Genomic DNA, 17191 nt, shown 5'->3' on the forward strand with positions numbered 1-17191 from the left:
CCGCGAGCGCCGGCGCCTTACTTTAAATACGAGTAAAAGCGTATTTAAAAATAAGAAAAAACTATAAAATTATGGTGACTGGTGGATTCTTGACTATTATGAAAATATTAAGGCTTATGTAGAATATATATGGAATTCGGTAGGAAAGAAACTAATTATATCCCTTTTAATAAATTAATCTTTTTCTCCCTCATATTTTAAAAGCCATCACAATTTTCCTTGTCGCTAAAAAAATTATGGTCATTTTCAACTCTTTGTCCTTTAGTAAAATACACCATGGATTAATAAAATTTTCTAAGGGTAACAACACAAAAATTTAAGAGTTAACTGCACTTATTGAACAACAAAGAGATTAATATTGATTGGTTTTAATACATACATAATAGGATGATTAATTTCGACAAACAGTAGGGACTTTTGATCATTTTGGTATCTGTTGACAAGTAAATACGTACGAAAGGAATAAACATACGTATACATATGTTAGCTAGAGTCGTGAAGCGAACCTTGTCTTCTCCAAATTTAATCCAAAAACGAGCAAGAGCTCTATCATAAGGATCGTTTGGCATCAAGGGGCTCTGTGGCCACATCTCTTCAATATATTCAAGAATAACCATGGAATCGCAAACTGGTTTTTCGCCATGAACAAGCACTGGGATCTTCTTGTGAACTGGATTATACTTCAAAAGCAAAGCACTCTTTTCGTTTGAGAATACATCTTCTTCAACAAATTCAAATGGTACGCCTTTCAATTTCAGAGCCCATATCACTCTGTAAACAAATGGACTCGGCAGTGTCCCAAGAAGCTTAACTTCAGCCATGTTTTCGAAGAATATATAGTATTGAAGTCGAATGAATACCAGTGTGCGGTTGTTTGAACGGCTCACTCATTACATGTACATGCGTACATCTGAATTTATAGCGACTAATCGAGTGTGCTCATTGCTTGAGCAAAAAGCTTCAAGTTTAATTTCCACTAATAAGACAATTAAAGTTGAATACGAATAAGTGACATCTCGACTCTCCTCACCTTCTAATTTCGGAGTGAAAAATATAAATATAAATGTAAAAAAATAATATAAATTTATTTTAAAAGGATAAAATAAAATATTAACTGTCCTTTGGGTGTAGTTCGATTGCCCGAGAATGTACATTGCTCCCAATATCATTCGAATTTAAGTTATAATATGAGTAAATGTTATTGTTTAACGGGTGAAGTTTTCATCCTCATATAAACCTTAAAAGAAAAATATTAGTTGAATGATTATAAAAATAAGTTAGATAATAAGATAATATTTCTAAAGAATGGAATAACAATAAATTTAGAGATGAGTTGGAAAATGGATCTTTTAATTGAATATTAAACTAGTGAAGAGAATTATGATTTATTATTTCCTATAAAGAAAGATAAATTGTACTAGCACTATAATCAGCGCAATTTAATGAATATAAATTAATTTAGTGATATTTTTCAACTTCTATTATAATTTAGTCATAACATTTGTATATAAAATTTTCTTTTCCAAAATTTTTAGAGGGGCCACTTGAACAAAGAAAATTATCAAATTTTAATTGACTTTTTTTCTTTTCTTTTTTTTTTAAAGGTAGGGGGTAGGTAAGCCCAAATATAATTTTTATCCCCTTTACCCCTCAAGAATTGAACCCCGGTTTTAATAGAGGCTACAACTGCACTGCAACCAACCCGACCACGCCCTTGGAGGTTAATGACTTAATTGACTTAATTTTAATAAGTTAAGTCATTAAATCCGTTTTTTTTAACTTAATGAAAAATTTTAATCATTAAATTATTAAGTTATTAACTCAAATTTTTTTAACTTTTTGCTTATTTTAAAAAATCTAAATGATGTCATTAAAAGATATTTTTCAAAATATCCATGTATAATTAATTAATTTTCATTCTTACCTAAATAAAGTTTAATAATTAACATTATTACCCATTTCTATAACTTGTGATAACATAGTGGTAGACTATTATTATTATTATTATTATTATTATTATTATTATTATTATTATCTTTTTATTTTCTTCAAATTAGTATTATTTATCTTCATTATTTTTATGAATATTTTTCATATAAAAACATCATGAGTTATAATTATATTGATTAACATATATTAATTTAGGATATTAAGGGTTGTATTCAATTGAACATGATTTATATAATGATAATATATTATTTTACTTAAGTTCTTGAGATGATTATTATTTATTTAACATTAATAATTTGTGAGGGCACAAATATAAAAATATTATTTTTCAAATTATTTAATTTAAAAAACAAACAAATTAATATCTGTTTTTAGCAATTCAAACAGAAAACAAATATATGATTCAAATTTAGATAATTAATTGTATTTAGAATTTAGACTAATTCAAAATTAATCAGTTTTCAGACATAAACCAAATGCACCTAAATGTTAAACTTATTTTAAATTATAAGTAAGACTTTTTTACGGAAATCAACAGAAACATTGTTGCTAACTCATCATATTTTCAAATTTAAAAAAGGGTCATGTTGTGTGGAAATCATATTTTATTTTGAGTGTCAATTTTTGTCAAAAGGGCAAAAGGCTGTTGGCTTGTGAGATCATTAATTAATTAGATCAGCTGGTAAGATATCTAACCATTAATTAATTATATATGTGGCATCAGTTTCCTAATTTAATACGTCATGCATGATCAATGTTTTTTAATTTACATCATGCATGACAATCATGGACCATTTAGTCTATATCAGACGTTTTACGTTTTGTGAGGTAAAAATTTATTTAGTCCATATATTTTGAGGTTAGTATTTATTTAATTCTTATATTTTTAAAAATACATTAAAGCATCTATGTCATTAAATTATTGATACCCTTGCCATTACCTTTTGTTCATTTTGACTTATTTTTATAATATTATTCTATTACAATAATGTTTCTTTTTTTAGACATTATTACAAAGAAAAAAATTAAATGACCAGTTTAACACCATATATATATATATATTAATTTTTGTGGAATACTCTCCTGAGGAGTTAAAATCTTAATTTTTTAACTTTTTGCTTATTTTAAAAAATCTAAATGATGTCATTAAAAGATATTTTTCAAAATATTCATGTATAATTAATTAATTTTCATTCTTACCTAAATAAAATTTAATAATTGACATTATTACCCATCTCTATAACTTGTGATAACATAGTGGTACACTATTATTATCATTATCATTTTATTTTTTTTAAATTAGTATTATTTATCTTCATTATTTTTATGAATATTTTTCATATAAAAACATCACGAGCTATAATTATATTGATTAACATATATTAATTTAGGATATAAAGGGTTGTATTCAATTGAACATGATTTATATAATGATAATATATTATTTTACTTAAGTTCTTTGAGATGATTATTATTTGTTTAACATTAATAATTTGTGAGGGCACAAATATAAAAATATTAGTTTTCAAATTATTTAATTTAAAAAACAAACAAATTAATATTTGTATTTAGCAATTCAAACATAAAACAAATATATGATTCAAATTTAGATAATTAATTGTATTCAGAATTTAGACTAATTCAAAACTAATCAGTTTTCAGACATAAACCAAATGCACCTAAATGTTAAACTTATTTTAAATTATAAGTAAGACTTTTTTACGGAAATCAACAGAAACATTGTTGCTAACTCATCATATTTTCAAATTTAAAAAGGGGTCATGTTGTGTGGAAATCATATTTTATTTTGAGTGTCAATTTTTGTCAAAAGGGCAAAAGGCTGTTGGCTTGTGAGATCATTAATTAATTAGATCAGCTGGTAAGATATCTAACCATTAATTAATTATATATGTGGCATCAGTTTCCTAATTTAATACGTCATGCATGATCAATGTCTTTTAATTTACATCATGCATGACGATCATGGACCATTTAGTCTATATCAGACGTTTTACGTTTTGTGGGGTAAAAATTTGTTTAGTCCCTATATTTTGAGGTTAGTATCTATTTAATTCTTATATTTTTAAAAATACCTTAAAGCATCTATGTCATTAAATTATTGACACCCTTGCCATTACCTTTTGTTCCTTTTGACTTATTTTTATAATATTACTCTATTACAATAATGTTTCTTTTTTTAGACATTATTACAAAGAAAAAATTAAATGACCAGTTTAACACCATATATATATATAAATTTTTGTGGAACACTCTCCTGAGGAGTTAAAATATTAATTTTTTCTAAAAAAATGACAATCTAATTTTTTATAATATTAATCTTTTTGGACATACGTGAGCTTTCACAAAAATTAATATATATTTTTTTGTTTTTATTTTCTTTTTGGGTTTAATTTGATAATATAATTTTTTTATTAATATCCAAAAAAGAAACATTACTGTAAGAGTGTAATATTATAAAAGTAAGGTAAAAAGAATAAAAAATAATGGCACGAGTGTCAATATCTAACAACAGGGACGTTTTGAGGTGTTTTTAAAAATATAAGGACTAAATGACCACTAACCTCATAATATAGAGACTAAACAAATTTTTACCCCCTTTTGTGCATGCATCATTAGAAAGTATATGTTTAAATGCCAAATATGGAGACAAATCGTAGTAACTTTTTTTCCCCTTTTTTTAAGGATTGCATTACAATCTACTTATATATAAAATTTTGATTATATGGGGAGCGTGTATCATTAGAAAGTAGATCTTGAAAAAAAACATGTTACTTGAATAGTGCTAAATATGGAGACAAATTATAGTAATTATTTTTTTAAAGGATTGCAATCTAGAGATATTTAAAATTTTAAATTTATTAGGAGCTTAAATCTATGTATTTTATAGAATAATTTAGAGGTCTACCGTATATAATTTAGAAATATACAACAACTAAGAGGTGAGATCTCTACCCACTTGAAAGGCCTACCAAATATAATTTAAAAATCTACATCAACTAAGAGGTGAGACCTCTACCTAGTTGAGAGGTCTACTAAATATAATTTAGAAATTTACACGAAGAGATAAAATATCTAACCAATACAAAAGAATATATATATATATGTAGTACAATTAAAAGTATCTTCAAAAGGATCTATTAATTTTACTCTTCAACTATCTATTTGTTTACTTATGTGGTAAAAAGAAGAATAAAAAATTATGTTATTCTCCAAAAGACTCTTCAAATAGAAATAAGTTAATATAATTTTAATCAAATAACTATTTTTTCAAAGGAAAAAAATGGTAATTAAAGCACTTCTCTCTCTCTCTCTCTAAAATAAAAAGTAATAAAATATAAATTGAAGAGAGAGAAAATAATTCTACAAAATTGAAGAGAAATAATCATTTCTTATTTGAAGAATATTAAATGGAATGTCTTTTGGAGTTTTAAATACTAATGTGGTTTTTCAAATAAGTAATAAAATCTTATTTGAAGAGTTTTTTAGAGATGATCTAAGAGATATAGACACCAATCGAGAGATGAGTTCTGTAACTGATTGAGAGGTCTACCAAATATAATTTAAAAATCTATATTAATGAGAGGTGAGATCTCTACCCAATAATTAAGAAAACACATCTATTTCAAATCTACACCAATTAAGAGATAAAATCCCTATTTAATACAGATATATATATTTCTACCCATAAATAGAAGAGAGGAATCTAAATTGAGGTTTGAAGAGAAGTCTCGAACCAAGCCAGAGCCCGGAATAGTGACAAATTATAAATTTATAATAACCTCACCGGAAGCCTTGGAGGCATAATCAAAGGGCATTAGGAGAAATTGGAAGAAAAACTGGGCTCAGAGAAAAGGCCTATGAATATTAAATTCAGGCCACAAGCCCATAATGCAGCGGATGATTTGATCCATTTGAGCTAGTTTATGTTTATGCATTACCTAACAAATATTGTCAAGCAACAAAATGGAATTTTCAGAGGGATTCTCTCACTTCTCCGTTCATTTTCTTAGCAACCAAATGAACTCAAACTAAAATAGTAAGGAGAACATTGAAGGATTATCAATCCTTCGTATAGGTAAGTAACATTACTTGGAATTAAAAAAAATGTGGGATAATATTGGTAAAATATAGTACTATATATATTCTCATCATAAGGGTTACTTTTAGATTACTCTTCTCATGAATCTTTAAATCACCCTTTATTTTTCAAAAATCTCATTTTATTTTCCATTTTTCATAAGAAAATAAAAAGTTTCATCAACCCACCTCTATTTTTTTAAAATAGTCAATTCACGAGGGAATAATCAAAATTTACCCTTCACATAAAGTCATAATTTTAACTTTCACATTAGTCCAAAGAAGTTAAAAATCCAAGAGGAAGTGGAGTCTGCGTGTTCTTTAAGGACATGTTTGGCATTGCTAGCAATGCAATGCAATCCCATGTTTGGTGCACTAAGTGGCTACATTAGGTAATTTACCTAATGCCATGGTCGCCCCCTCAGTTTCTTTTTTCTTTACAATAATAATAAATAAATAAATAAAACTTTATAATTTAAAATAATATTATATAATATTAATTTTTTTTAATTTTTACATTATAATTATAATTATTATTATAAATTAATAATTTATTATTCAATACTATTATATTATATTTTAATTTTTATTATATTAAAAATATAACTAAATAATTTAATATTTAATTGTATTGTAATAATTAACATATAAAATTGATTAATATTCAATAAGTTAATATAACTTATAGTAGATACTTACATAATATATAAAAATAAAAATATAACATCATATTAGATTAGTTTGATTATATTATAACAATTAATATATAAAAATTGATTATTATTCAACATTTAAAAATAACTAATAATAAATATTTAAATATGAATAAATTTGAATATACATAAACTTTTATTCTATCATGTTAAGATGACTTTTGAACTAATCTTGTGGGTTATAAATATTTATTTATGTTGTAATATTATTTAGAGATTATTTAATTAAATTACTTGCTTCGATCTTTATTTCAAAGGTTACATATTTAGAAAATATTGAAAAATACATGTTATGTTTTCAAAAATTTAAGGCCATAAACTTCGATGTTTAAGAATTATGATTTTTTTAACATTTGTACTAAAAAAATGTTAAATTTATGAAAGTCAAAACTTCTATACTTAGGATTTTTCTAAGTACTATAAATACTATTTTTTAAATATATAATTTAAATTAATCATAAAAAATATAATACAATGCAACTCTAAACATATTATTATTAAAAATTAATACAGTACAACATAATACTAAATATTGTACAATAATATTATAATACAATGTTAATATAATACAATATATTTATATTAAAATAAAATAAAATAATATAATACAATACAATACAATATATCAAACGCATTTTAAATGTCCCATGAACGAAATAGCCGTAATATTCCATTCGTCAAAAAGAGTACAATAACTAAATATATAATTTGGAAAATGATTGAGGTCGGGGTTGATGTAGGAATATGACAAAAGCGAAGGCACAAAAATTTCAAATGAATTTGTTTCTTCTGAATCGAACGAAGTCAAATCTGGCAGGCAAATTTCAAACTTTATAAATGAATGTTGACTTTCAACCAACTTGGCCCGCGAAGTTTTTTTTTTTTTTTGATTACATGAGACTATTGCTCAGATTACAACTCATATACATGAGACTATTACTGATATTTACAAATCAGACTATTACTGGGACCAACTGACATCAATGCTAATGGAGCTCTGCCCAGATTTTTAACCCTCACAAATATTCGAGGGATGTCTACTCCTCACTCATGGGTAAGGGAGAAGACTACCTTCACTCAAATTAATTGAGGAAGAAAATACCCCCACAATGCTTTTGTGGGGGTTCGAACTGCTGCCCTCCAAGTTGGAGGGCAGCAGCCCTGGCCACTCGGGCTACTGCCCGAGTGGTTCTTGGCCCGCGAAGTTGAGCATGCCATTTGTTGGTGTGTGTTTGTGTATATATATATACATATTACCAATATATTTGGGGTTGGACTCTCATATATGATTAAAAAAAAAAAATTCCTTTTTAGTAAGAAAAAGTTTAGAAAATTTTGTGAATTTGGGATGCATTTGTAAGAAAGGGAAAGTAATTAAGGATGTATGCAAATAGTATAAAAGGAAAGGGGATCGGATGATGTTATCCCAAAAAATTGAATTTCGAAATTCGAATGAATATATTTTTATATATTCAATGAATGAATTATGGGCCAATCAGATCTCAAGATTAGATGAAGTGTGATCTAAATCATCACACATAATTTTATTGAGATCACATATGATCTGAACCATCTAACATGATTATGTCATAATGGATAGCCATATCACATTTGACGTTTTGATCACCTATTACATAGTGGAGATTCTTTATCTCAAAATCAAAATATATATAAAATAAAACCTTTTTATTATTATTTATCACTGTCAAGCGAGGTAAGCGAGCCTTCAAACCTTGAGCATAAGACAATATAATAAATTGATAACAAAGCCAAAATAACTCTTTTACCACCATTACAAAAACAAAATAAGCATAATGAGAGACCCAAGTACTCAACCAGCAAATTTTACGCTACTGCATTCTGGCAGAAGCCTGCAACTTTTCATAGCGACCTTTGAAAAAGACCAACAGTTCATCCCTACTAGGGAGGTTTTCTTCAACTACAGGGACTTGCTTGTAATTTTTTAACCACGCGTGCAAGCCTGGGAATTTGTGAGATTCAAAGAGTTTCACTCCCACTATATCTTCAATGATTTGCAACCAATGAACAATAGAACCAAATGCTATGTCAACTAAGCCAATCTTGTCTCCGTGGAAAAATTTCTTTTCTCCTAAGCCATGTTCTTCAACAATTTGCAGCATTTCCAAGATTTCTTTCATCGTATTCTCTTGATCTTCAATGCTACGAAACAATTTCCAAACAGCAGCTCCCTGCCATAATATTTCATATCTAATTATTATGACTATTTATGATTAATAATAGGGCTGGAGAATTTGAATTCACTGCTGATACGAAGTATAAAGACTGATTTTTTAATGATTTTGTGTCACCAGCTGTTCATTTATAACTGTGTAAAGTTAAGGTTTAATTACATATATGATATATTATTAAATAACTGATTAATCTCATTAAAATTCAGTACTGAATGAAAATCCGTAAAGAATTAGCTTAGGTAATTAAATAAGGTAGAGTGGTGAAACGAACCTTGTTTTCGGCAAAGTTAATCCAAAAACGAGCTTGAGCTCTATCATAAGGATCACTTGGCATCAATGGATTCTGTGGCCACGTCTCTTCAATGTATTCGAGAATAACCATGGACTCGCAAACTGGCTTGCCGCCATGAACGAGCACTGGGATCTTCTTGTGAACTGGATTATACTTCAAAAGCAATGCACTTTTGTTTGAGAGATCTTCTTTAATCAATTCAAAAGGTATGCCTTTCAATTTCAGAGCGCATACCACCCTGTAATTAAATGGACTCAGCAATCCCCCATGAAGCTTCACTTCAGCCATGTTTCTAAGAATATTATTGAAGTTGAATATCAGTTTGTTCGTTGTTTGAATAGCTGATGACTCATTACGTATGTACATCTGATTTTATAGTGATTCATGGAGGGTGCTAGCTTGAGCTACAAGTTGAATGCAAAGGAAAAAAAAGAAAAAGAAAAGTTGAATTCAAACTTCAAAGAACTGGTGTTGACTCTCACAGTTTAGTCTGTACACTAAATTGAACGTTTAGTTGACATACAGAACCTTTCTCGTTTCTAGAAACATTGACGCGCAAAAGTGGTCGAACAGTAAGGCAGAAGAAAACAATCCTTAATCCAAATTCTTTAAAGAGATCGAACAACTTTCTAGAAATTGCTGAGAAAATAATCATATTTTCAATTTAAAAAAGGTTGCAAAATACAAATAACATCTTTTTTTTTTGAGAAAAATCTAGGTGGAATTATCCCACAACCTCAATGTAGGCTTTATTACAACGAACCTTAATATTGATTCATCAATGTGAGCCCCACTGAATTATACTTTAATCATATGTTAAGACCTATTTTTCTGTTATATGTTAAAATTTTAGTTGGTTGTCATGCAACTTCAACATGTTGAGATGATGAGATAATTTCGGACAATTTGGATTTAAGAGGATTCAGATAGAAAAGAATGCTAATCTTAGTTTTAATTAAAAGTCGGGATCATGAGATCATTAATCAAATAACCAGTAATTAATTATAGATGTGGCATTTGTTTACCAATTTAATATATATTTGCGTCATGCATGCATTATCAATGCTTTTTAATTTGCCTCATCAATGATGATCATGGATAAATTAATCAAAGTGCATTTGCCTTTTGAGCATGTATTGGAAAGTAAATGTTGAACAACGCAACTTGAATACTGAATAGTGCCAAATTGATGTGGAGACACTTCTATAAGTAACTTGGCAATATGCAAACTGACCAGTTTTTCAAGCATAATATCATCAAGCACCCTGGCCAATTTACTTGACCAATAAATACTTGAGCATTAATCCTCGCATGAGTTTGTTGACTTCCTTTTTCATGCAGTATAAACGCAAAGCAAAGTCATGGTCAAAACATGCGCATGCCTCCAATTTGTCAAAGCTAAACTTGTGGCTTTGTTGTTTTTTTGTTCCGTGTAGTTTTTCAAAGAAATAATCACATTTTCAGGCTTAGAAAGGTGATAAATTGAATGATTATTTAATGAGGTAGATGCAATGAGATTGACATTGCCAGAAGATATTGAGTTGATTCACTGTCTTTTTTTTTTTTTTAATTTCAGTTTGTGTTTTTGAGAGTTATATTTAATTGATTGTGTTTTTTGACATTCCTGAATCATCAATTAAAGATTAAGAATAGGTCTAAGGATGGATTGATTAGATCAGATGGGCAGATCCAACCATAACAAGAAGTGATGCGATGGTTTTCTCAGTTTTACATACTCATAAATATAAGTTTTAATTTTTTATGACATAATATGACTGAATATATAATTAACAAAAATAAATTATGTGCGTGGGAATACATAGAGAAGGCCTCTAAGCCCATGCAGTTTCTGGAAGATTAGATATGACCACAGGAACCTCCTTGAAATTGTTTGCCCATGCATGCAATCAAGGAAGAGTGATGGGTTCCCACAATTTGACACCGACAACTTCTCCGATCGTATCCAGCCAAAACGAGGGCCATCCATGGGCAATGCCTACTAAATTTATAGCATCTCCCCCGAAGAATTTCTTATATCCTCGGCCTTACTCTTCTAAGATTTTCAGAATTTCTCTTAAGTTCCTTTGCTGCCTTCTTTTGCTCTTCATTCATTTTTTGGAACTAAGGTGAGGCTATTTAATAATTAATCTTGATTAATTACCAAATAGTTTCAGTTCAGTTTCTTTTCTATGGAAATTTATATATTTGACTTATGCCTCCTATTATTCTTATAATACCCAATAACTCTGTTAAAAACATAATTTCATAGTATTACTTTCATTTGCAAATAATACATTTTATTAATGTTCATTATAACTTAAGTAAATCATATAAATTAAAATAAAATAAAAATTTCAAACATTAAAATAGGAAATATAAGTTATAAATTAACTAAATCATATAAATAAAAATAAAAATAAAAATTCAAATATTAAAAATAAAAAATATCAGTTTTAGTGTGAATAAAAGAATATATAGTAGTTTTTGTTATTTTTAAACAATTTTTTCTTATAATAAATATATATTTTATATTCTCAAGATCAAATATTAAATAAATGATCTATTTATATCTCTTTTCTTATAAAGTAGGGATAAGTGGTATATATTAATTTTAGTAGTAGGAAAATTGACGATCTCTCAATTGTTTTTAACATGTTGAGTAGAGAATTTGAATCCTTTCAAAAATAGACGGTTTCAAAGAGTTTTAAAATTTAAGAAGAGGAGGAAATAATTATTTTACTGAAACAACCAGAGATTTTTTATCATTTTTCACAAAACGAATCATTTATGGCATATGTTATTTAAAGTTGCCTTGTCTGCTCAAAAGAACAAAGCCGAAACCGAGTTGTGGCTCGCTCATAATTATCATCAGTTGGTAGCAATGGATTTTCAGGTCATGTTTCTTCGATCTATTCAAGGATAATAAGCAATTCACAAATTGGATTTTCTGATACGAACCCCGTCAAGAACTGATGCGACCCTAATCAATTTAGTTCCCAAGATTGAATCGAAACCAGTAATGGAATGAAACATCGACCCAATGCTTATTGAAAGCACAAACCTTGGTATGTGAAGACGCCACAATCAGTTATAGATGGTCTGATTGATAAGTCAAGAATTTGAACGCCACGAAAATCCGATAAGTTCAAAGAGTTCGTAAAGAACCAAAGAGAATTAACTCTCTTACCAATTGTATCAAAAAACTTCTTTTTTGTTTGTTGAATATGAGTACTTTATATAGGGTTGGTTACAAGAATTTTTGAAAATAAATCCTAACCCAAGAATCAAATCTGAATCTAAATCTTCCCTAATAGGAAAGAATCTAAATCAAATCAGAATCCTAATTTAAGTAAATAGGAAAGAATTTAAACTAAATCAGGATCCTAATTGTTATAAATGCCTTACATCAATTAAATGGAAACTAGGCGATTAAAATAGAAATAACTTATTCGATTCCCTAATAGCCTCCTCAAGAAATGGGAAAGTATCTGAAAAAGGAAAATAATATATTTTCTCGCCATAATGATTAAGCCAACTCCCTATTTCATGGAAGTGAGTATTTGGAAACTTTAAGAGTCTGAATCATGCATTTATCATGTACGATTCCTTCAATGGACCTCCACGAATTTGATTGAGCCCAAGTTGCTTGAATCAATCCATTAAGCGCTTTTTTGAATTTCTTTGCTCAAGCTCTTGTAACGGGTCCGACGGGAACTTGAATAGGATCTGAATATGCCTCATCCCTGTGCTAGTGATAGTTTTATCCTTAATCTCATCATTCCCCTCCTCTTGAAGAGGATTTGTCCTCAAATCATCACCAACATCAAAAGGAATCAAATCAGAAACATTAAAAGTAGCACTTACATTGTACTCACCAGGCAAATCCAGTTTGTATGCATTGTCATTGATATGTTCCAAAACTTGGAATGGGCCATCCCCTCGAGGTAATAACTTAGATTTCCTTCGTTTCGGAAATCGTTCCTTGCGCATGTGTAACCACACCCAATCACCGGGTTCAAAGACTAGCTTATGTCACCCTTTATGGGCTTGTTTAGCATATTGCTCAGTTCTCCGCTCAATGTTGAACTTCGCCTTCTCATGTATATGTTTAACAATTTCAGCCTTTTTCTTGCCATCTAAGTTAACATGCTCAGAAACAGGTAATGGAGTTAAATCCAATGGGGTTAAAGGATTAAAACCATAAACAATTTCAAGCAGTGAATACTTAGTAGCATAATGAACGAAACGATTATAAGCAAACTCAACTAGTGGTAAACAATCTTCCCAAGTTTTGATGTTCTTTTTAATGATAGCTCACAACAGAGTAGATAAAGTTCTATTCACAACTTTTGTTTGACCATCAGTTTGAGGGTGACAAGTAGTTGAAAATAACAACTTAGTTCCTAACTTAGCTCATAAGGTTTTCCAAAAGTAACTTAAAAACTTAGCATCCCTATCAGAAACAATTGTCCTAGGCATACCATGCAACCTCACAATCTCCCTAAAGAATAGGTCAGCAACATTAGAAGCATCATCCGTTTTGTGACATGGAATAAAATGTGCAATCTTTGAAAATCTATCTACAACCACAAAAATTAAGTCTTTCCCTTGTTTAGACCTCGGTAAACCTAGTACAAAATCCATCGAAATATCAGTCCAAGGTGCACTATGTATTGGCAAAGGGGTGTATAAACCATAAGGTTGCACTTTCGATTTGGCTTGCCTACAAGTGACACATCTACCACAAAGTCTTTCAACATCTCGTTTCATATGTGGCCAATAAAAGTGTTCCTATAAAACAGCTAGTCTTTACAACTCCAAAATGCCCCATTAACCCTCCTCCATGGGATTCTCTCACTAACAAATCTCTTAAAGAACAATTAGGCACACACAGTTTATTCTCCCGAAATAAATAGCCATCATGCCTAAAGTATTTACCGACTACGGTCTTTCCACAAGCTTGGTATTCAATGCTAAAATCATGGTCATCCGTATACAATTCCTTAATATGTTTAAAACCAAGTAGTTTAGCATTAAGTGTTGAAATTAAGACATACCTGAGGGAAAGCACATCTGCAACAATGTTTTCTTTACCTTGCTTGTAACGAATGACATATGAAAATGTCTTAATGAATTCTACCCATCGAGTATGCCTCTTGTTCAGCTTGTGTTGGCCTTTAAGGTGTTTCAAAGACTCATGATCGGTGTGAATCACGAACTCCTTAGGCCATAGGTAGTGCTGCCACGTTTCTAACGCTCGAATTAATGCATACAACTCCTTATAGTAAGTAAGGTAGTTTAAGGTTGCCCCATTCAATTTTTCACTAAAGTAAGCAATTGGTCGTCCTTCATGCATTAGGACTGCGCCAATACCAATACCTGAGGCATCGCATTCAATTTCAAATATTTTATTAAAGTTAGGCAAAGACAATAAAAGAGCATTGTTCAGCTTTTGCTTGATTATTTGAAATGCCTTCTCTTGCGCTTCTCACCACTTGAATCCAACATCTTTTTTTATTACTTCAGTAAGCGGTGTGGCTAATGTGCTAAAGTCTTTCACAAATCGTCGATAGAAACTAGCAAGCCCATGAAAGCTTCTCACATTACTTACACTTGTGGGAATTGGCCACTCTTTGATTGCACGTACCTTTTCCTCATCAATCTGTATACCCTGTGCACTCACAACAAATCCTAGAAACACAAGTTTGTCGGTGTAAGAATTACACTTCTTCAGGTTAGCAAACAACTTTTATTTTTTAAGCACATCTAAAACATATTTCAAACGTACTGCATGATCGTTTATGTTTTTGCTATAAATGAGGATATCATCAAAATAAACAACATCAAACTTGCCAATAAAAGCTCGCAAGACATGATTCATAAGTCTCATAAAAGTGTTCGGGTCATTAGTTAGACCAAAAAGCATGACTAACCATTCATACAAACTATATTTTGTTTTAAATGCAGTTTTCCATTCATCTCATTCTTTCATTCTAATTTGATGATATCCACTTTTCAAATCAATTTTGGAAAATACACAAGACCCATGTAATTCATCAAGCATGTCATCTAGCCTAGGAATGGGATGTCGATACTTTACCGTTATGTTATTAATGGTTCGACAGTCAACACACATCATCCACGTTCCATCCTTCTTAGGGACTAATAAAACAGGAACTGCACATTGACTCATGCTTTCTCTCACGTACCCTTTTTCCATTAATTCATTAACCTGCCTTTAAAGTTCCTTAGTCTCCTCCGGATTGCTCCTATAGGCTAGTCTATTTGGAATGGCTGCACCGGGCACAAAATCAATCTGATGCTCAATCCCTCGGATTGGAGGTAAACCATGTGGTGTTTCCTCAGGAAAGACATCCTCATACTCCTACAAAAGAGAAGTAATAGAACTACGCAAAGTAGGGTCAAATTCGTTAGTGTTTAAAAATGCCTCTTTGTACAAAAGTACAATCATCGGCTGATGTAAAAATAACGTTTTTTAGCTCACTCGCTCTCGTGTAGAAATTCTTTTGTTTTGCATCTAATTTTCGCTCAATGGCCGTATTTTTCTTTGGTTTTTCTCTCACATTTTCCTCGGTCTCTTTTTGAATTTCACTCTCTTTTTCTCTCATTTTCTTTTCCTCACTCTCTCTCTGTTGGCTCACTTGGTCTCTATAAACCTGCTTTGGTGTCAATGGAACAAAAGTGATGTTGCGTTGATTAAATGCAAATGAATATTTGTTGGTGAAGCTATCATGTTTCACACGTCTGTCGAATTGCCAAGGCCGCCCAAGTAACAAATGTCCAGCCTACATTGGCACTACATCACAAAGCATCTTATCTTCATACTTGCCAATCCGAAAAGTCACTAGTACTTGCTTGTTCACTTTCACCTCTCCACTGTCATTTAATCACTATAGTTTGTATGGTCGTGGGTGTTTAAGTGTCGGAAGCCCTAACTTCTCTATCATGATAGTACTAGCAACATTAGTACAACTTCCTCCATCAATAATCATACTACATACTTTGTCTTGAACATAGCACCTAGTATGGAAAATGTTTTCCCTTTGCGCTGCTTCGTCTTCCTTTACTTGCACATTCAAAGCTCTCACCGCTACTAAAGTTAATTCCCCAGGGGCTATATACTATTCATCTTCGACATTCTCTAATAGTGGTATCTCATTCTCTTCCATCTCATCTTCAGTTATAATCTCACCATTGTCCCGCAATACCATAACTCTTTGATTTACACATTTACTTGCGATATGCCCCTTGCCTTGACATTTAAAACACTTAATGTCACGATTCCTAATAGTAGGAGTTACGGTGTTACCTTGTGTATTGTGCTTGGAGGGCTCGGATCTTAGCTTAGGTGTAGTAGATGCTTGTGGCCTCTCGTCTCATTTCACATAGCTCGGCTTCCAAGGAGTGGAACTCGAGTTTGAGGCTACACGAGTGTTACCACTCCTCTTGAGTTGCTGCTCAATCTTGATGGCTTTGTGGACTATTTCCTCAATCTCCATATAATGTTGCAACTCAACCTTATCTGCAATCTCCTGATTAAGTCCATTTAAGAATCGTGCCATGGTAGCTTCTCTATCCTCTTCCACATTTGTTCTAATTATGACAATCTCCATTTCTTTATAATAATCCTCAACACTTCGGCTACCCTGTGTAAGACGTTGTAACTTTTTGTACAAGTCTCGATAATAGTGGTTAGGTACAAAACGCTTTCTTATCAATGATTTCGTTTCATCTCATGTCTCAATTGGACGTTCCCTATCTCGCCTCCTGCTTATAACAAGCTAATCCCACCAAGTAATAGCATAGTCAGAAAACTCAATCACAACAATTTTTACTTTTTTTGCCTCTGAATAATTGTGGTAGTCAAATATGAACTCCATTTTCTTCTCCCATTCAAGGTATGC

At 30.5% G+C, this 17191-nt stretch overlaps 2 protein-coding genes across 2 annotated transcripts in view; both read right to left on the minus strand.

Annotated features, from left to right (window-relative positions):
• LOC18031998 (probable glutathione S-transferase) overlaps positions 1-822 on the minus strand; it is a 1800-nt gene extending 978 nt beyond the window's left edge. Inside the window, exon 1 of the mRNA XM_006420371.2 lies at positions 507-822. Within this exon, the coding sequence (XP_006420434.2) occupies positions 507-821 (315 nt within the window). The 5' untranslated portion in view covers position 822. The remainder of the gene's footprint in view (positions 1-506) is intronic.
• A 7447-nt stretch (positions 823-8269) lies between these two features.
• Positions 8270-9604, minus strand: LOC18032130 (probable glutathione S-transferase). The gene is made up of 2 exons (XM_006420372.2): positions 9246-9604; positions 8270-8971 (listed from the first exon to the last, which is right to left on the minus strand). The coding sequence occupies exons 1-2, from the start codon at positions 9552-9554 to the stop codon at positions 8612-8614; spliced, it is 669 nt and encodes a 222-aa protein (XP_006420435.1). The 5' UTR covers positions 9555-9604; the 3' UTR covers positions 8270-8611.
• Positions 9605-17191: the final 7587 nt, after the last annotated feature.

This window comes from Citrus clementina, unplaced genomic scaffold, assembly GCF_000493195.1.
Source record: "Citrus clementina cultivar Clemenules unplaced genomic scaffold, Citrus_clementina_v1.0 scaffold_9, whole genome shotgun sequence".
NCBI classification, from domain to species: domain Eukaryota; kingdom Viridiplantae; phylum Streptophyta; class Magnoliopsida; order Sapindales; family Rutaceae; genus Citrus; species Citrus x clementina.